At 44.5% G+C, this 22,237-nt stretch overlaps 1 protein-coding gene across 1 annotated transcript in view; it reads right to left on the bottom strand.

Moving 5' to 3' along the window:
• LOC138492926 (vomeronasal type-2 receptor 1-like) overlaps positions 1–22,237 on the bottom strand; it is a 402,451-nt gene that overhangs the window by 183,836 nt on the left and 196,378 nt on the right. The window contains exon 4 of the mRNA XM_069620220.1: positions 7,101–7,325. Coding sequence (XP_069476321.1) covers positions 7,101–7,325 — 225 coding nt within the window. The remainder of the gene's footprint in view (positions 1–7,100; positions 7,326–22,237) is intronic.

Genomic DNA, 22,237 nt, shown 5'->3' with positions numbered 1-22,237 from the left:
GTGTGTTGCAGTATATACAGGGAACTGTGACCCTCGAAAGGTAAGGATCGACAGCCTCCTGTATGGCCTGCAAGGAACTGGCATGATCCTCTGCTACACAGGAGTACCTTGTGTGGTGCTAGATGTGGTTGAGGAAGATGGGTAGAGGTAGTTAACTGCTTCTCCATGGCAAAGGAACAGACTTTCTCAGAGAACCCGAGTGGTTGGATTTGGTGTGGCGGCGCATGGCGGTGGTGCCGAAGGAATACTACTGAGGTTGTTCATGAGTAAGACCCAGCACTGAATGCATTTCACCAGGGCAGCATGAGCCTTTGGTACTCCCCCAACGGTGGTAAAAAAGCACCACACCGATGACTCTCTCCGGGTGCTGGAGGTAGGCACTTCCTCTACCTACTCTTCCTATTCCTCATTATCCTCGTCCACATCACTGCACCTGTTGCCCTGTCCAGGCCTATCACTTGGTGGTTGTGGTGGTAGTGGTGGGCCTTGGGAAGGAGGGATGGCCATGAGAGATGCCATTGTTAAAATTCTGGATGTTTGTTGAAAGTAGCCCTCTTGGAAGATTCTGTCTGCTGGTGTGCCAGATGACTAAAAGTAGTGGGTGGGTCCCTTTAGAAGAACTGTCCACGGAATACCGAGACAAATCTATGTCTTGGAAAATTGTAAAAAGTTGACAGATCAAGAAAGAATGGGTCTAGGATCTGTGGAGGGGTAAACTTTGAATTTGAAATATTATAGATTGGCTGAAAATGCAGTTTCAAACTGTCCACGGTGATGGACACTGTCTGCAGACACTCTGTGATGCTGCAAGGGCGCGGTTACACAATGACGTCTCGGGATGAGTGGGAGACGCTGGGTGCATGCACATGAATGTCTAGAACCGGGTGCGCTGTCCGTGGAATGATTTAAAGTTATGTGAGACCGGACATGTGCGGACACGGCACAATGTATGTGGACACTCAATTTCATAAATGGACCCTCGAATAGTAGTGTAGTCCATGGACTATTCATTGGGGTTTAAAAAAAAGAAATGTATCCCAGATTAATATAGATGATATTAATAGTATACAAAATAAATGTGTTTATCAAAGTGGGTTATCAGAATGAGAAACATAAATGTGAGAATTTGGAATTTACATAAAGTGATGATCAGGTAAGGGAGGGATCTTTATATAATGAATGTTAATAATATCATTGGTTAAGTTGCTAAACGTATACAAAATGTACTTTTTAGGTAGCTTATTACTTTAGTGCCATTCCACGAATGGTCACCAAACTTTGTAGAGAGGTGCACGCTAATTAGATGTTTAAAAATGTGCGGTGCGTCATAGTTTTTGAAACGGTTGCCATATTGGATGGGCGGATCATGGCCTTTGTCGGTGGACAGCGCAGTGAGGAAAAGGAGTATGGAAAATATATTTGGGGTTATTTATTGGATGAAAGAGGGCCTGGAAATGGTGAGAGAGTGGAAAAAATTGATACAGAACTCTTTTAATAGGTAAAAAAAGTTCAGTAGCTGCTGGGGTGTGTTCTGTGAATGTTTCTGTTTGTGGACATTATTGGGATTTGGGGTGGGTGAGCATTGTTATGTCAAGTTCTATTGTACATACTTGTTACATGGTTTAATTCTTTTGTGGTGGTTGTGGCCAGTGGCCAGATTATTGGAGGCAGGACCATAGGCACATTCAACCATTCTATCATTTTTAAACGGCTCCATGATACCTTTGGCATTAGGGACCGGGCACTGGACTGGACTGGCTGACGTCTTATATCATTAACCGCCATGCGCAACTGCAACTGAGCTGTTTCTCCTCCACTGCTTCACTCCCTACTTGCAGTGTTTCCCAGGGTTCTGGACAGGACTACTTCCTTAACCTCCCCCTTTGTTCCCTACACCCCTTCAGCTAATCCAGAATAGGTCTGCAAGACTTATTCTTGGCTTGAAGCCCAGGAGTCATATCTGTGTAGCCCTAAAATCTGTACACTGGCACCTGGTGGCCACAAGGATGAAATTGAAGACCCTGTGCATTATCCATAAATCTTTTTGGGGACTGGTACTACACTATTTACAACTTTGTCTCCCTAAATACTCCACTGCTAGAGACTTCCTCTCCAGTAACTTGAATTCTCTGCTTTTTAAACGCTTGTTGAAACAAAGAGCGGGAGGCAGGTTTCTCTGCTCAGGTGGTGCCTCTCATTGGACGAGGCTCCCTGCCCCTCATAGACTTGAGCCGAACTTCCTTAAGTCCCAGAAACCTCTCAAAACGTTGCTTTTTTCTTCCTCTTTCCCTCCCTTCCTTCCCTATTAACTCATGCTCCTGCCATTGAAACTGGTTGTCTGGTCCCTTATGAACCTAGCAGGTTTCAGGCCCTATACCTAGTCGACATTAGAACCCCACCCTTTCTTTAGCACTGTGATTGCGGACCCACCGCCTGGCAGCTGTGCACCCCACTCTTGGGACTGCTCTGCCCCAGGTTTTAGGCAGTGGTCTCTGACTTTGGTACTCCTTGGGACTTCCTTCCCATGCTCCCTTCAGCCTGTGTGCGTCCCTACTCCCCTTCTATTAATGCTCTTGTCTCACTGCACAAAGTATATGTGCATTTATAGCAGCACAGTGTACAATTTGTTCGTATAAGTAAGGGAAATGTAGATGGAAAATATGCCTAGAATATTGTTAAGTGGCAGTTGATGTGCGGACATACAGGTCTTTTAATGATGCCTGGCCTGGAAATGGGACTGCGGAGACCGCAGATAGTTATGAAGGAGCATGGATTATTTCTTTCTCTCTACTGTACAATTGTCCATTATTTCCGTTAGCATAGTGCAAAATGGTAATGGAAATGTTGGAGAATCTTATTGAGTCCAACTACTTTATTGAAAAATGTAAAGTAGATGGAATCTACAAGATTGTTTTTGTTCTATTTTTTAACTGTGAGAGGTGGCTCCAAAAGAAACATTTTTTTGGTGTTTTTGATTTTGTATTTTTGTTTTTTTGCAGGAGAGGCCAGGAAGTAAGGTGGGAAGAGGAATGAGGGAAGGGGTACCAATGACAGATACAGAGGGGCAGGTAGACAGGGGAAGATGTTGTGTGTGCCTTAAATCTAAGGTAAGGCGCATGCTTCTTAATTGCAGCCTCGAAAGCACTTTCGAAACTGCTCCTCCCTGCAGAGTGATGTGTTGCAGTATATACAGAGTACTGCTGTTTTGGGGAAAGATATTGTAAGGATATTTGGCGTGTTACAGCACAGAGTACAGCACTACTACACATGTAGCAATTTTTTTTTTGCAGCACCACCACAAGGGTGCAGTGCATTGCTATATGTGTTACCAGATTAACAAGGAAAGACAGGCCATTCAGTCAAAAACGATTTTAACATATAAGATGCAAATCTATTTTTACAGTTAAAAGTACACGTCACATTCAAAAATGCACACTATTTTTCACCTGAAATGCCTATGGTGCGAGAGACACATTTGAAAATAATAACTAACCTTACTGACAACTAACCTGACTAATGAAACATAATCCACTAATAAAAATGTGTCTCCACTACAGAATTAGGCCTATTCTGAAAGTGAACTTTTAAACGCACATCCATTTTTTTTTCTGTTCTCTCTGCTGCCCTGTCCACATAACTACAGGAAGCAAATGGGCTCGAAAGAACAGGAAATCAGTTGGTTACAAAGTATTACTATAAAAATGAGCCATTGTGTAGAGAAGGAGGAGATGGCGTGATTAATTCTGATTGGAGCAGCGTCATAGCAAGCATCATGCTAGAGGGAGTGATCAGGCTTTTTGCTGGGGGAAGTTTGAGGGAGGAGAAAGTGAGTCGAGATTGGGGAGAGCTGAAAGAAGGACCTTTCCACTGGCTGAGGCATTCCTATCTGCAAAAGCTGAGAATTCCAGGCAATGACCCCGGTTTGAGAAGGCAAGCGTTCCTTTTTACTGGAGTTAATCTTCAAGGGAGCCACATTCAGAAAGAGAACAGCCAAAGAGAACAACTAAAAAGATAAGGTAATTACAGAAGTGTGGGAGCTGGGTGTGTACGATAATATGCAGTCAGTGTAGGATTCCTGTGCATGCCTTAATCAAATGCTAATGTTGCAAGTTGAGTTCTGTTCTCCGCCACTCTCTTTGCAGTGTGTCATAGACAATGCTTTTACTGTACCATTTTATTTATTTCTGTAAAGAATGAGATCGTGTTTAATTGCAACTTTTATAATACAGAAAAATATTTGAAAACAGACGGGTGGTGTATTTACTATTTACCATTACAATGCTGATGATGTGGGGAGATTTTAAACAGTGCAATGGTCATTTTAAGACAGATGTGTGCATGTCAGATTCAGTATGAACAGTTGTGAGTGACTGTAGCATAGCTCGTTGGAGGTACATGAGCCAACGGGAAGAGAGACTCTCTGAACATAGCTCCCTACCGTATATAAGGTAGTGAAAATTACCACAAGATTACCATATATAGCTCTCTGTCGTAAATAAGTCAGTGAGATCGCCCATGGTGGCACACTAACACTGAAAAATGTGGTATTCCTAAAATGTAGGTCTGAGGTCTCTCTAGTGATTACACGAAAAATCTAAGCAAAGATAAGGGATTCTGGACATTGGGGCCACAAATAAAACAAGGGAATTATGCTCACCAAAATACCACCAACCACGCCTACCACCCACGCATACCAAATATGCATGCCTGGGTGCTGAAATAATGCATGTTCACTGTATTATTGTTGTACATGGCCCAATCTGAATACAAGGAGTGATTGTTGCTAAGTTATATTTCGGCGGTAAGAAAATACCGTCAGGCCCCAAATCTCCACAAAATACCCTACAATATGGATCAACATCCTCTTTTATGCAAGCTAGCTGGTGGGATCTTCTGTCCCACGGGAGTAGTCTGTGTGGTGGCAGTATTGGTTGAGGAAGATGAGGTAGAGGAAGACAGCCTGCTACTTCCTGATAAATGAACAATCATCTGTCATCTTTGATGTCCTGGGTGTTAGTCTTAGTAGTACACATTGGTGGCATGAGTTATGGTTTTTTCACACATTATAGGTCGTGCTCACGGGCGTCCGGTCTGGTCTCTGTTTCTGCTGCTTTCCCAGCAACACTATTTTGTGTTTATCCCATTAAATACTTTTCTATGACCTTCCTCGTGTGAGTTGCGCTCATGTATTTTTATGTGGATTTTTGCCTCAGGATCCGCGGAGAGTGCGTTCTCCCCTTTCTCCTCTTGTTCCTACAATATATATATATATATTAGAGCAATCACGGGAACGTGTTTTAGTTCCATGTCCCTAGTGCAGGAGGCTCCAAAATTAAGATTCAATGAAGAGGAGCTAAAACCAGCTCTTGGGCGCCAGGCATCACCCAGTAGACAGGTGCTACTGCTGGGGAACCAGGAGTGAGTATACAGCGCACTGCAAATCTAACTTCCACATGAGATACGCACTTTATCTTTTGACCCATTATGGTCTATTATATTTAAATGTGTCCTAGATGTGTCCTAATTCTTTTTTATTTCCATTCGCAAACACTCAAAGGTAATGTCATATATGCATTTTTGTAAAGCTGCTTTTTACCTCGGTAGCCAAAAGCAGCGCGTCTTTACTGATGGATTTAGGCTAACCAAACTCTCCTAGGGTAGAGGCAGGAGCTAAATAGCTCCCAGCTATTTCAAACCTTGCTAGTGTATTATATTATCCAGAAATGTAAAAATGCAATGGTGGGGCTGTACTTTAGATCACTGCTTGTAATTGTCTCCCACCGGCACTTTCTGAGGTGTTACTGAAAATGCTGAGACGTATGTATACTTACAGTATTTTTACCACTGGTAATAATTTCTACCAGTGATATTTACAACCAGTGCTAAATCCATACCCCTGGGGCCAGCACTACAGATAAGTGGTGTACCACCCACTTTCAGTAGCAGACACAGCTTTTTGTGCGGGCGGATAATAGGGTGCCAGCAGAAGGCTGGAGGGCACACTGGAAACCAGGGGAAACACTGGGGGGGCTCCACAACTGCCTACCTCTACTCCCTAAAACAGACAAATACCCCCAAAAAACAAATAGCGAGTAAAGATTATAATGATTTGGCACATACAGTGGAAGCCTGCATCCTACTTCCACCCACAAAACACCATGGTTATGTTGGCATCTCTATTATTACCAGTGCAGTGCCACGGCAAGGAGTTCTAATATTGTTGATGCCTGACCTGTAGCAGAACTTAAGGTAAAGAAGTGTTTTCATTTGCATGAATTACTAGGCACAATGAAGTATGGCTAAAAAAGAAATGTGTTTTACAGGGAAACTATATTTTTGCTCACCTAAAAGATATCCCATAGGATTGGCAATTCATTTTTTTCACCCGCCCCCCCAAAATTTTGACTTTCAACTAATGTAAATAGGGAGAAAAATACACCCACCTGGTGACCTGACACCTGTTAATAGAGAACACCAATGCCGCCACCAGGCCTACCTGGTGGAGCGCATTGGTATTGGAGTGGAATTTACAGCTGATTGCATTTCTTCTGGAATGAGCCCCAATGCCTTTGTACGCATGCAAACGTTGGCTATACAACAGAACTAAAGGACCACTAGCCCGGAGGTACTTCTGCATGGTACTTGAGCTTGCCACAGAAGGCAGGAAGTGGAAGCAGGGTTTCCTTTATGGGACCGCTCAACGGTTCCTGAGCTGTGATCATTGCAGGCTCAGACTGGTCTATAGAGCAATAGGGCAATGCCCGAACCAAAAACACAAAATGCTAGTGTGGGCCAGTGCTTTTGGTCGAAGTTGGCCACTTTTTTACTTCACTATGCGGCTAGCAGTTTCGACCATTGTTACTGAATGTTCTTTAAATTGCCCAATTTGCATCACATTTTATCCACAAAATTCAATCGTCTGTCACAAAAGGAATGAATTGCCATTTGCAACTGTGGGCCACTTTTTCATTGGTGCCCGGGACAATTTTATGCCCCAGTCCAACCCTGCTGCTGATGCCAAAACCACAATACCATTTACAGTGCCCGCCAGTGTGTACTGCCTGCATTATATTGAGAAGCATTGCTGCGTGTTTACAAACCAGTGAATTGTCAGTGTTCCAAAATATGGAGCTGTTGCTGATCTTCATGTCAAACCCACTGGCTGTGGCGGTGTACTTTCCAATGTTCACAAAAGAGACGGTGCCGTTGGAATGCATCTGCCAGTTCAGGATGTCGTAGTAAGCATCCACGTCTCCGGATTCATCGAACTTCATGGACTCCCCGGCAAAGGTTTTGAACTCAGCGTGCCGAAGGTAGTACATCAGCTGGAAATGGACCGACAAAATGCATCGTGTGAAATGGAGGGCAACGCCCAAGACTCATTAAGCAAAGGTTAGCAATTTAAAGTCATTCCAGAAATTAACCATGGCCAGCAGTCATACAATAACAACTACTGAAAGCAACATTTACATAATGCAACAACTTAAAATGATAGCCTCCTAAATTCGAAAGCTGCTGAGAGGCATTTCTAAATGTGAACACTTCAGGTTCCATGCAGCAAAAAGCTAATTCTGGGCGCCATCAGGTCCAAGGTCCCATTCACTATTAAAAACGTTACCTATTGTAATCGCCAGGGGCGCTAGAGTGGCCACCTTGTTCGGGCCAGCATTAAACGCATGGTCTAGTAAAAATGTTTATTGTCCCTACGGGTCGGCCATGTTTTTTTAAGCCTAAGTGGCTCGATTTTAGAAAACTTTCCTATGGACCTTACCCGAGTTTTCGTCCATTAAACGCACGCGAAAACAAGCACCAGGGAGCCGCCATTTTCTGATAATCCTATCTTTTCCCCGATCGCCCTGGCTGACCTGCTTTTGCGGCACTAAATCAATTCCCCCGCCCCTGAGCCTGACATTATCAAAACATTCATATTCCCCGCCTCTCCCCGTGACGTTACTGTGCTGCGTAGGCAAACGCGCCCAGTCGTCTTCTGCGCGACTCCACACAGAACCCGGAAACCAACACAGATCAACTCACAACACAGCGTGCCACAATTCGGAATATGAAACTGTACTTTAAAATGAAACAGCAACACGGTACATTTGGTAAAGTACATTTATTTCACATTAAATGTTTAGAGAATATTCAGCAATTGCCATATGAACTCCGGAAGCCATTTATTTTCTTTTATCTGTATCCGCAATAACTGTTCCGTTTCATCTTGAGTCACGCGCTGTTCCTTTATGGTACACAGGGTGTTCATTTTCGTAAAAAGAATCACTTTGGAAGCACGGTGAACCACAAGGCTGTTCCATCAACTAGGCACTAGTCCAGCCTAAAGGTTGATATGTTGCTTCTAGCCACTAGTACAGCGTAAGGGCATGTGGGCCCTTGGCGATCGTCCCATAATATGGTGATCGTGCTCCAGTTGTTGACACAAAGCTGCAGGTGTCTGCTGAAGAATCCATCCGCCGGTGTCTCAAACAGATGGCAGTGGCAGAAAGGGATCAAATACCTGTTATGAAAACAAAAAAATGATAATTAGTCTCGCTAGCCGAACCTCATTAATATTACTCATTTTATTTATTACGGCCGATCAGAAACTATTTGCTTGCAAGGCTAGTTCAATGGAGTATGTTCGTCTCTAAAATCAATGCGAAAAGTAACGAGATAAATCGAGGCCAACACACAATGATAAACGACAGTCTACATGCGTGAGGAATGATACGATATATGATATGGCATTTGTAACGCGCCTATGCTCAAGTGTTTCTAGGTGTGACGAGGCAGGTGGGGAACAAGGGCAGACAGACAACAATTCTACTAGGCCAGGTGTCTTAATGATCGCGCATGGGGAAGGGCTGTACATGGTTAGTTGAATACAAATTAAATAATAGGGCCAGCTGGTGGCAAGTGCAAGGTAAAAGCCGGGAGAAGTGGCTGAAGGATACAGAGACAGTCCCGTAGTGCAGGGAACAGTGGCTGGGCCAAGGACCGAGATCGGTGAGACCAGTGGACCTGCATGCCCATGTGCCCACTACGAACAGTTTTACTTGCTTTTCCTAGCTCTTCATTCATTCATTTATTCATGCATCCATTCATTAAATCCTCATTCCGGTATAAAAGCGTGTAAAAATTTACTTACATTATATTTGAAATTTCCATTGTGTCTCTTCGTAATGCAGTCTGTAAAACGGACCGTGCTCTTGACAATGATTTTTCGTATACTGACCTAAAACTGAAACTCTGTCTAGTTTCTGAATTTTCTGCCTTATCGTCTCTTACGTTATTGCGCACTCCCTTCAAATGTAGTTCTTTCGGCATGGTCCCTGTCTCAAGGTCAAAAAACAATAGACCCTTATACTTCCAGTGCGACTTGTGGGCCTCATCTGGGCGCTGTCCTTCACATTCTTTATTTGCAACATCACATAGTATAGGCATCTGTGAGAACTTGAAGTTTAGAATCCGTCTATGTAGTGCGCCTCAATGTGCAAATGCGAACTGGCTTCTCTCCCAAATGCCACGGCCCGCTTGGCTGGCGCGTTCTAAGTGCCCCAATTTTGTCCCCGTTGTCTGCGAGCTTTGCAGCCCAAATTGAGACATTTAATTTTTGGCGGAAGGTCAGGGAAAGTATAAAGTACCACAGGAGTTGAGTTAAAAGTGAGATTTATTGTTTGTTTGTTTGTTTTATTATTTGCAATGCGCAGGCCTCCCCTCCGTTAACAGTGCGCAGCATTTACATTTACATGAGATGAGACATGAGAAAAATATATACATACACATATGTAAGGTGAATAGAGAGAATTCAAAGATGACACCCAGCTTGTTCGCCACCCATGATGGTGAAGGTAGGGGTTAGGTTTACAGGTACACTGTACAATAACATTTATTTACAAAAAGACAATCGTATTGCAATTATTTAAACCGGGATTTGTACTTCACAATCAGCTGTGCTTCGGGTGGGCATGGCACAGTCGCAATGTTCGGTGGCAATGGATCACTGCTCCGCACAGAAACGTCCAAAATTCCATATCTGTGCTTCTCTAACAAAGCAACAATAAGGCCTTTCACAAAGTCGAACTGCATTTCATCATAGACTGGTTTGATCACCCATTGCTTACTTCGTTTTGAAAACACCTTAGTGTAGCGAGGCATCCTTACTTTACCCCTAGTCCTAGATTGTTCACGTCCGACATTGCTGTTATGGGCCAAGACCGCTAGTAGAGTGCGATGTTTCATGCTCTGAAAGCTAAAATGCAAGCGCTTTGGCCTGTACTTTAGGCACATATTGTGGAACACCTCCAAATCTCCTGTGTGACAGAATTCTGTCAGTCCTCTCAAATCTCTTGATAGAGTTTTGTCGAAAACAATCTTCTCAATGGCTTTGTGTGTCGGTGAAGATGGAATCAACCACTTCTTCTTCCATGCCTCCTCTGGGGACAAAGGGCCATGTTCACATTGTTGGAAATGTTCATTTGCTGTCCAGCGGTGAACGTTGGTACAGTGGTGCATCAGTGACCGCATTTTTCAAGTAGTATTTCCACTGACCCCTCACAAGTTTTTGAGCTCCACCAAAGATGGTTGGTGATAGAATGTGACCACTGCAAAATACTTTCAAAACCTTTTTTTTTCCCTGCAGCCGAGATTTTCTTATTGATTGATTTAGCAAGATGCCATACGTCGAATTGATGTTTAATATGTGGGAACTGCTCTCTCATTGTCTTGGCAATTGAAACGTGTCTATCCGTGGCTATGAGGTCGATGTGCATTCCCCTCGATTGTAGATATTCCACTGATTTTATAAAACCTAGTTTCTCCATGGCCACTGAGGATGTACATTGTGTTACCTGCACGACCACCGAACTCACAATTTTCTTACTATCCATGTCCTGAAAGTGGTAGGTGCAGTACTTGGCAGAAAAACCAGCGTTGTCGCACTGTCCATCGCCGGCTAGCCTGAATCGTTTGCCTTCGAATGAACTTGCTAGAGACAATTGTTCAATTTTCCAAGCATCACTAATGGCCGGAAACAGATAATCACGTTGGTATATGTAGTACAGCGCTTTAGAAATGAAATGGAGTCCCACAAACTGAAAGAAAGCCTCTAACTTTCTAAAACTGGAGCCACTAAAAAGTGATGCAGCTGCACACAGTAGATTGTCTGCTGGCAGTTTCCCCAGCATCGGTTGTGCAGACCATGAGAACCTATGATTTAATCTACAAGCGGCATTTATTTTGACGTTACTGCCTTTTATTTGACGAGTCACATTAATCAATGGCTTCCCACATACTTTCCCTCTAATGGAATGCACATATTTCAGCATACTTATAATTTCCATCAAACAACTGTCGAATACAATGTATTTGCTCTCTTTCATTAGATTGTCATCCTGCGTCAACCTTGTTTCGGCCTTTGAAGTTGTGGAGAGTTCAACACATTGGAAAGTAATATCGCTAATATCAAGTTCTGATGCGTCTATGGATGCTGCGGCTGGTTCATTCTCTGTCATTTCAACATCTATTACTTCAACATTGATGGGAGAACACAACAATGTTGACAGGTTTTTTGGTGGCAAATTTTTGGCGGGTGTAGATTGTGTAAATTGATCTGCAACTACTTCAGAGCTATCTTCAATGCATTTCAATAACATCTTCTTGTGGTGGTGCGGTCGCACTGTAGCTATGGTCCAATGCAACTTTGCTGTAGTCTCCAAACACAGTTTGTATAGTTCTGACACCCACGGGTAACTGGAGGAGAGATTGGAAAAGGGAGGTTCAGTTTAAACACAAGATGGAGTGTAGTAGAATTGACTGGAAAAAAACATAAAATAGTCCCTAGCACAAACATTTTTTTAAAGTTATGAACTGTTTGTAACTAACCTTTTTTTGTTTTTTTTTCTTTGCAACTTTTTTGACTCGACCTTCAACATCTGCACGCTGTAGCTCCGATTCGTTTCCGCATGTCCTTCCTCTTGCGCTGCAACGACTATATTTTCTGTATCCGCATAGACAGCACGGAATGAGGCTCCATCGTCTCCCTGAAACATAGTACTTTCATTACTATGTATCAAAATATTGTTAGCATAAAACACACGTGAGGACGAACACACAGGTACATCTCAATAGCCAAACACAATTTAAACATTGTGTGCAACAATGAAACGACAAGTATTCGACCAGTGATGATCTATTTCGATGGAACTGTCAGTATCCAAACCTCTGGCTCTGCATGGACTGCCATGAATGGTTGTATTGGAGAGGAGGCATCCGCATCTCCCTGAAACACAGTACTTGCATTAGTATGCTTTTCAATATTGGAAACATAACACACACTTGGGGTCGACGGCACAGGTACATATAAATAGATAACCACAAATGATGCATTGTCCAAAAGAATCAAGGAAAATCCAAATATGATCACATTTCATCGACTTATTTCAACGATTCCTTTACATCTACATCATCTAAATGAGATGTTGTGATTGTGGTGGAAGCTCAGTCGTCTCCCTGAAACACAGTACTTGGATTAGTATGGTTTTCAATATTGGAAACATAACACACACTTGGGGTCGAACGCACAGGTACATATAAAGAGATAACCGCAAATGAAGCATTGTCCAAAAGAATCAAGGAAAATCTAAATATGATCACATTTCATCGACTTATTTCTCCGATTTATTTACATCTGCATCATCTAAATTGGATGTTGTGATTGTAGTGGAAGCTTCGTCGTCTCCCTGAAACACAGCACCTGCGTTAATAGGGAAGAAAGTATAGCAAATGGAATCACGTTATATGATCACGCATGATGGAGCTGTCATTATCCATACCTTGTGCTGCTGAAGAATATCTATGGATGTTGCAAATGTAGTGCGCACTTCCGAAAGCTGTTGCGCCGATTCGTATACACATGGTCCCGCTTCCACTTCCCCTGGAATTACTTGAATTTCAGGCTCTGCATCAAGTGCAGGGGTTGACGCTCCATCAACTGCCTGAAACATAGTACTTGCATTAGTGAGGATTACAATAGTGAAAACATAACACACACCTGGGGTCGACAGCACAGGTACATATCAACGTCTAACCACGAATGAAACATTGTGTAGAACAATCAAACGACAAGAATTCCAGCTCTGATGATGACGCTCGATGGAGCTGTCAGTATCCATACCTCCTGCTGTTGAAGAACATCTAGAAATGTTGGAGATGTGGCGGACGCTTCAGCATCTCCCTGAAAGACAGTACTTGCATTAGTATGGATAACACTAATTAGAACTGAAAACAAACACCAGTGGACGATAACTAAGGTGTATATCAATTGGAAAGCAGTAACCAAACATTCGGTAAAGTAATTACACAATAGAATAAAACTATTACTTGACATGCATAAAACAAGTCTGTAGCGGATTAGCCTAGTAAGATTACCTGATACGCGCTAGAAGTGGTTGATAACTGCGACCACGTCAAGGATGTAGAATGTTCTTGCTTCAGATTGAAGGGATAGTCAAGAAGTTGTAAAGGTCAATTAATGATTGATAATGAAATGCCAATATTAAAAGTAGCCATGTAAGCCGACAGAATACTTGAAAAATGCTCAATACAGCACAGTTCCCTGTCCCCATATATATATACATTGCGTTTGTGGGTTATGAAATCGAAAAAGAATATATTGATAAATGTCATTATTCAAAAAACTATACATTCATATCAATATTGAAATTATTACAAGGGATAGAACACCTACAATATCAATTAATCCATTCGGATAACTACACACTACCGCAAGGCCTAAAGCTAAATCCGGACACTTGACTCACCGGTGGCAGAATGTGGATGAATAGAGTGGGAATAGCGTTTTCGCGCAATTTCCGTGTCGTTCGCCGTTTATCCTTCTTTGTTACCCAAGAAGTTGCGTACATGTCCAAGGAAAAGTGCCGGCTGCAGATGCGGTATCGATCACCCCTCTTGTCCTGTAAGACTTGTTGGACTCTACTTTCCAGCTCATCCAGTGGATATCCGCAATGTCTGACCCATTCTCTTACTCGATCAACAGTTTCCGGGAATACATGCATTGTAGTGCCTTCAGATTTAGCATGGGTCTTCGAAGGGCAACCGCTAATCGAACAGGCAGGCATTGTTGATAAATCTGAAAAGTAAATATCGACATTATTATACAATCTTCAAGAATAAAGATTTGATACAAAAGTAAATGAATCATACAATGATCAATGCAAGGTTTGTTTTGGTCGCAGGAACTATACCAGTTCATTATGTGCGGCTTAGTATTTGCATAAGTTGCAGAAATGTATAATTGATGTGATTGAAATCTGAACATGTGACTCGTCCCTTGGATGTTCTGTCTTGCACGAGAAGGAAACATGCTTACATTATAGACTGGACCCCCGAAGGATGCAATTCAATGACAATAGACAAAGATGAAAATAAATAGATCTATTGATAGCATAGCAATGGAAATTCAAGTCAATAGCAATGAGACCAATGAACATAGCACTATTGGGTACTCTACTCGCAAATAGATAGAAATTTAAAAATCTGCGAAATATGACCAGGATACATGGCCCTACCTTGACCAACAAACAGTTGGATTCAGCAAGCAGAGCAGTATGTTGCGGGAGAATAGGTGGATGGCCACAGGTAGCGCACTGATGGGTATGCTCGAAGCGGTCACAGAAGTTCACGGATAGCACGACGACGAGCAGATTAGCATAGATCTCAGTGGTTCCCAGGTAGCACGTTCAGGAGTTGACTTGCAAAGCACAAAGATGTTCTCATGAGACATATCGAGTGGTTTTTAAAGTATTAGAAACTGGGGTGTGTTTGTGAATGAATGACGTATGTATGTTGTGGTATTGGGGGGGGTGGCCTGCATGAAGGGGAGGCAAGCCTGGAGACACGGGGTCTGAGGAGACCATGTGAACAATGGCCTCTTGGCGTGGGACACCTTTTGACGTGTACATGTAGTTTGGCACTTTGGCCGTTTGCGCCCGTCACAGCCCCCCATGCCAGCGGGCATCCACCGGCGCGAACCGCCTTTGATACAGGGGGGTGGGATGGATGGCCCTGGGGCGTGCAGATAAGGCACAGGAAGACTGCTGAATGGAGACACACTTATGTGGATTGCAGGGGGGCGGCCTGCCTCAGGGGAGGCCTGGCTGGAGACACGGGGTCTGAGGAGACCATGTGAACAATGTCCCCTTGGCGTGGGACACCTTTTGAAGTGTACATGTAGTTTGGCACCTTGGCCGTTTGCGCCCTTCACAGCCCCCCATGCCAGCGGGCATCCACCGGCGCGAACCGCCTTTGATACAGGGGGGTGGGATGGATGGCCCTGGGGCATGCAGATAAGGCACAGGAAGAATGCTGAATGGAGACACACTTATGTGGATAGCAGGGGGGCAGCCTGCTTCAAGGGGAGGCCTGGCTGGAGACATGGGGTCTGAGGAGGCCATGTGACCGATGGCCCCTTGGCGTGGGACACCTTTTGAAGTGTACATGTAGTTTGGCACCTTGGCCTTTCGCGCCCCTGACAGCCCCCCATGCCAGCGCGCATCCACCGGCGCGAACCGCCTTTATATCAATATACAGTATATTGCCTTTATATCAATGATAGTATATCGTTGCTTATCAATAACAAATGCCACACACCGGAGATTCTTGTGAGCACAGACCCACACTTCAACCAGTGTATTATAGTGGTCAAGACCCTAAGGCCTGTATAATCCAATGGTAATTGTTAGTATAGATATATGTGTGACTTTTATAGAGACATAACCTACTGAAAGACTTTGAACAAGTGTTATTTAGTGCATGCATTATCGAGAATATGTTATGTTAGCTTAGATAGATAGTGACCACCCTGCTTCACAGCGACCAGACCTTCACCCATTCGGAGCACAGATGTCTGACGTCCATCCTTGAATGGAGACACACTTGATTCATTTAGAAAATCGAGACAACCGTTGTTAAAATATATGTGGTGTTTTATTTTGTATCTTATTTTCATGACACAAAAATACAAGACTTTAAAGATTACACAGGTCAGGTTGCAGCACAGCGAGAGAAAATCCCCTGTACTGACCGCTGTCACTCGGGAACGTTTCTCTAATGGCACGAACGGCACAGGCGGGTATCACTCTTCGAACGCGGTGTCCAAGCCTCCCGTGAAGCCACCATGTAAAGGAACGATAGGCCACCAGCCTGTACCACCTGTGAAAAGGAATGAAACAAACTGTTTTTAAATGACCAAGATAAGTTTAATAAACGTTTGTTGTCAATGACAATTCTTGTAACTAATGGCATTTTACATGGACAAATGCTATCTAGACAATGCACACTATTGAACGACTTACATGTGTTACAATGATATGTAGATGTAATTTTGGATATAGTAGAAGAACATGAAATAGGAGTGGCATGACAAGCAGAGTATACTTACTCGTTACTCGGATTACGAGGACGAACAGTTGCTCGAAGTTCGTGCATAAGCACCATCATTATTCTCAACACGGCCCGTGTGAGGCAGGCTGCCCTGAAGTCTGGCAGCTTCATTGCGTTTGTGGCTCGCCTTCCGAAATGTAGGCCAGGCATCCCGAGTTTTCTCTGCAGCAGCAGTTCTCGTCCTCAGTTGGCATTAGCTTGCACCGATTGCATGTGCACCAGGTGGAGACGCTGTCCATTCGACTAGGCCCAGGCTCTTCATCTGTTGATTCGTCCTGCCAACTGCCGTCCGAATCCCCATCGTTTTCGCGTGCTTCCCTTTCCAGTAGTTCCTCCTCGGTATACTCAGGCTCGTACATGTAGGGCATTATTGTAGCCATTGTGTGTTAAACAAACTAAAATAATTTATAGCGGTGGTACTGGTATCTGTTCACACGGGCTACAAGCGGCGAAGGTAGCTGACCAGAGCACTGAAATGAGTCACAGAATACTCAAAGTAACACAGAGAGAGGAATGGAATCGAAAATCTGCTGCTGTGTGTTGTGAAACGGTCTGTTTATACTTATTGAGGAGAGAGGCGTCCTGCCATTTCCAAGGCGACACGTCATTAGCTGAAGCGCAGCGAATGTTGACACGAGACGTGCTTTGGCGCTGGGAAATGTGCGGTACGAGTCTGCTGATGACAGGCTCAGGGGCGGGGGAATTGATTTAGTGCCGCAAAAGCAGGTCAGCCAGGGTGATCGGGGAAAAGATAGGATTATCAGAAAATGGCGGCTCCCTTGTGCTTGTTTTCGCGTGCGTTTAATGGACAAAACTCGGGTAAGGTCCATAGGAAGGTTTTCTAAAATCGAGCCACTTAGGCTTGAAAAAACATGGCTGACCCGTAGGGACAATAAAAAATTTTACTAGACCATGCCTTTAATCCTTCCGTCCATTTTGCCACGATCAACAAAAACTGATGGGGTGGCCAGACAGGTATCTGATCTATGGTTCTTGTGGCTGAAAACAAAGAAGGGCCTAAACATTGTGCAGAAAAGTTGCAGGCAAGTTTGTGTTTTTTCTTTTATTTCACGCTCCATTTTTTTCGGGCCTTCTCAGTGGCAATATTTTTGCTGATTTGAGGAGTATATGCAAACCCTTCCCCTCTGGTGGATGGCGCTATCGATATGCAAAAGGCACCTCAAAGAATGAACATGTGATTTTCTGGAAATGTCATTAAGGGCAAATGTTTCACCAACTCGCTTTGTGCCCAATTTTGCATTAACGTTTTGAACAAACAACGCATAATCCGGATACCATTAGTTAACTTTACGTATGTATGGTTAAATAATATTTCATAAACTAGCTCTATTTCCCTACTGACTTCATCTCTTGTGACAGGGTGTGCTGATGTGGCATGACCATTGGACACTGCAGGTAGAGTCACTGTGCACCAAGCAGTGCTCCTACCTACTGGGATTGCAGGGTACGCCCCTTCACAGCAAGGTTGTGTATGTGCCTTTAAAGAGACACACACGGTGGAGTGACATAACACTGCCATGTGTGGGTTAATAAAGTGGGTGTGTCATGTGAGCACCAGTGCGCCCCTAGAGCCCGGACAAGAAGAAGCGTGTCTTGTGTGCTCCGTTTGCTGAGGGGGGGTGCTCACAGGGTGCCATGGTGCCCGATGACCATGGCACAACACAACATTGGCGCGGAGGACAAGAAGAAGCGCGTCTTGTGTGCTCTGTTTGCTGAGGGGGGGGCTCACAGGGCGCCCGATGACCACGGCACAACACAACATTGGCGAGGCGGTCACTCTGCTGAATGGACCCGCAGGATCAGTGCAGCAGTGATTTTTCAAGCGCAGCTCGATAGCATCATGCTGCGGGGTCAGCCAACATAACGCGGACGCCCGCCATTTTGTTAACACGTGGTGGAGAAGGTTGCAGCACTTACACCTCTTGCTGCCCCAGTCCATGCAGCACTCAACATTCCTAGCACTTCATCTGTGGCTCACCCATAAGCTCGGACTCCCCAGCACTTACTACATTATTGGTGACCCCAACATGATCCCAGACGCCCCCGGGAAGACAGAGGATTCCTGGCCGCAGATCCAGTGGGACCATGCCCACCTGCAGTGACCAGTCCCCTTGGTGTGCACCATCGAGAGGTTTACAGGAGCCGTGTTATCAGAATTCTTGTCTGTGCTTTGGAGCCGGGCGCTGTCCCCAATTGTGCCATCTATTAACGGCACATCATGACGGAGGACTTCGGGTGAGCACGTAGACGTAAGTGCACCTTCTTCGCAGAAAAACAAGTGTGGTATGGGAAGGGTGTGTGAGTGCTTGAGGGTCCAATGAAGAGTGTGTATGTGTGTGTGTGGTGTGAGAGGATTGAATGGACAGGTTGTAAACCCACGTGGTGTTGTATATACACTAAGTGTTTTCTTATATAGAGGATTTTGGTGTAACAGGACCCTTTCCTATGGTAGTATGGAAGACGACGGCGCTGTGTAATGAAGAAAAAAGGACATGGATAGAGACCCTGTATATTTAGTGGTTCTGGGATCTCTCCGCCCACTATAAGGGGGTGGGGGGCGAGAATGTGAAGTAGTTGTGGTAGAGGCCCTTCTGGGCCTGGGAACTCCTCACCGAATGTAAAGGGGGCGATGGAAAGTAAAATAGATTTCATTTGTGGTGTTTGTTGTTGGTGATTTTTGTAGTGATTAGCAGAGGCCGAGGGAGGGCCTGTTGTGTTGTGTATTAATAAGATTGTGGGAAGTGTGTGGGTGTGTGTGTAAGGGAAGTGTGAAAGGGAGTGAGTATTGAGGGGAGGCGTGGGTGTTGATAGTGGGAGCATAACAGGGTAGTGGAGGGTGGTACAGGTTGGTGGGTAAGAATGAGGTTGTTGGTATCATTGTAAAACAGTGATACAGGGACAGCTGTGATGGAGCCGGCAACCCTGTTGGAATATATGTGCAAGGCCCTTCCTTTGTATCGAGACAAAATGCTCAAGTATCATAAGGAATGGCTAGATGAAACAAAGGGAGGGATGTTTAAGCCATGACCAGAGCTGGGGACAAATAAAAGAGACATATTAAGTCATATGTAGACACTTTTGGCAGCCAAATATAAGGGGAAAAATAGAAAAATAGAAAGTAGGTATTATAATTATGGAAAATGGTAGAATATTTGGAAGATGGGTCTACGCATTCTCTTAAAAAAACAACCGAGTTTGTTACCTCTTGCGCCCCAATCACTGCTATGGCTGTTGTTCTGAGTGCCCCAGCGGCCCCTTCTGAGATAGTTTGTTGTCCCCCATTAGGATGTTATCCTATGTGTGCTGCGTCAGGATATACAAACTCCACGTATGTTCCCTTGCCTACCACAGTTTCCCCGCCACCCACGCCGGCCCATTATCACAATCTCATAAACCCACAGCATCTGTCACTGCGAGGGGCAAGGCAGCAGAGGGAACTGATACAAAAACAGAAGAAATTGGTAGATGCACAAAGGAAAGTGGAAGACGAACTGGCATGATTAAAATAGGAAGGGAGAGATGGACAGCGTTCATCCGTAGGAACAGATGAATGGAGAGTGGGGGATATTTTGTTTCGGATAGATAGTACAGCCATTAAGGATGTGCACATAGAGAAGGAAAGAGAGAAAAAGAGGAGGCAAGAGGAAAGTATGGACTATGGTATGGTACAGTTGGATGATGAATATGGCTATACACAAGATGAGTTGGAAGAGGAGGAGCAGCCACCTGTGATTTTTCCATGAGTAGAACGGTTGTGGGGACCTAGATTACGAAATAGATATAGGTGTATTGCAGTGGCTAAGAGGTTGGCGATGGCGAAAAAAGAAAGTGGTAAAGACAATAGGAGCACAGATTCCATTATTACACAAGGGACCAGGGAGATCACAGTATATATCATGGGCCCATATAGATAAAAACAATCTCTCACCGCTGGAGCGGGTGAGTGGATGTATGCTTTTGAGAAGCAAATAGCTGGCGCAACTTTAGCTGTAGGGGATTTGAAAAGCCTGTTTGAGTGAATGCTGGCAGATTAGGCTGATGACATATGGGTTAAAGCTGGGTACCCGGGTATGAAATTGGGAGACAATAGTCACGATGGGCTGCATTTCAATGGTATTTGGCCCAAGTGTGGGCAGCGCTTCGGTACACATATCCAGATATGCCTGATCTCCAGTCGATCATGCAGAGCACGATGAGAGATGATGAGGATCCTGCCCAGTATATATTGCATGTACACCAGATGTGAAGGGCAGAAATGGGAGATTCCTGGGATCGAGCAATTCCATTTTTCTATTTCATAGTACAGAGAGGTCTTCTGAAGGAAGTACAGAAGGTGCTTGACAAGATAGTGGGGATTGAGGCAAAGGGTTGAGCGAACATTCACTCTATTATTATACATCATTGTAAACAGTTGAAAGAAAAGGTGAAAGAAGCCACACAGCGTGCACCAACGGAGGAAGCAAAACTGGTTCAAAAGAAGCTAGCAAGGGTTGCATTGGAAGGGGCTGTAGCAACTGTGCATACAGAAGGATTGACAGAGTTCAGGGTGGTTCAGGCCAATGTGCACGCGGCACCTGTGTGGGCATGTGAAAACGATTGGGCAGGTGGTTATCAGCACCAGTATCAAGGAGGGTTCACAGGGGGATTTCAACAAGGCAGAGGGGGGGTTCCAGGGGCCCGAGGAGGGAAAGGAGGTTTTGGAGGAATGGGATCTCGGGGAGGAGGAGGGGCTCAGTGTTGAACATGTGGGCCATTTGGTAATTTTTCAAGAGAATGTTGAAGTAGGCAAGTAGGCAATTGTTTGCCTACCCCAGTACAGGTGTATCTTTATCCCCACGGAGGTCCAGCTCCATATCCCAAATCGTAGGGACAGCCATCCCTAGCAGGTTCTTATGGTGCGCCATTACCCACTGCCCAGCCTGCTCCGCCACCATCTTTCGCACAGTTGCCAGCTCCAGGCTCCAGTAACATCCCACTGTATGTAGTGCTTCAAGGACAACAGCACGGTCCTTAAATACCAAACAGCAACACAGCACAGTGATGCATTATCAGGGGGCCACAGTGGTTGCAGGAAACCCATTTGTGTTTCCAGGGTCAAAAACCTATCCAGACTAGGACAGCCCAGAGTCTCAGTATGCCCAGTCCTATTGGTCACTACTGACCCAGAAGAGGAACCTTGGTCATGGTGGACACAGGTGCAACTAAATCATGCATCAGCGAGGGATGATTCCCTTTATCGGGTTAGGTCATGGATACACAGGGCTTCTCTGGGGCAATTCAGTCAGTTCCTTTTATGAAGAAATTACCCATTAGGTAGGGTACCCATTAGGTAGGGTGCAGAGATGTGTGTGCTCCCTGGTGTGTGCCCCCCTTCTATGACTCAGATTCATTTGTAGCGAACTGACAATTTGATTAAGCTCAACATGACCATCTTGTTCACTGAAAGGGGCGTGATATGGTCAAAGTCCAGCATGTGTGCCGTGAGGGTAATGTTGACTTTACACCAGTGACCCCTGACTTGTTCATGTACGGCATAACAATATTACTCAGTGCAGTACCGCAGATGGCCTATAAATATTGGCGAGTACCCTCAGAATTTCTGTTTAGGCCGGCCAAATTTGAAGTAGTAGTTGCAGGAACAATTATCATGCTCAACATAGAAGCAGTTCTAGTGTCAAAGGACAGGAGTGTGTTGATGGCAGTAGATTCTGATAATGGCAGTAGATTCTGATAATGGTGAGGGGCGCACCGTCTTCTGCAT

This window comes from Ambystoma mexicanum, chromosome 10 (genome assembly GCF_040938575.1).
Source record: "Ambystoma mexicanum isolate Mex_15411 chromosome 10, UKY_AmexF1_1, whole genome shotgun sequence".
Lineage (NCBI taxonomy): Eukaryota > Metazoa > Chordata > Amphibia > Caudata > Ambystomatidae > Ambystoma > Ambystoma mexicanum.
This window is presented reverse-complemented; position numbering and strand designations above follow the sequence as displayed.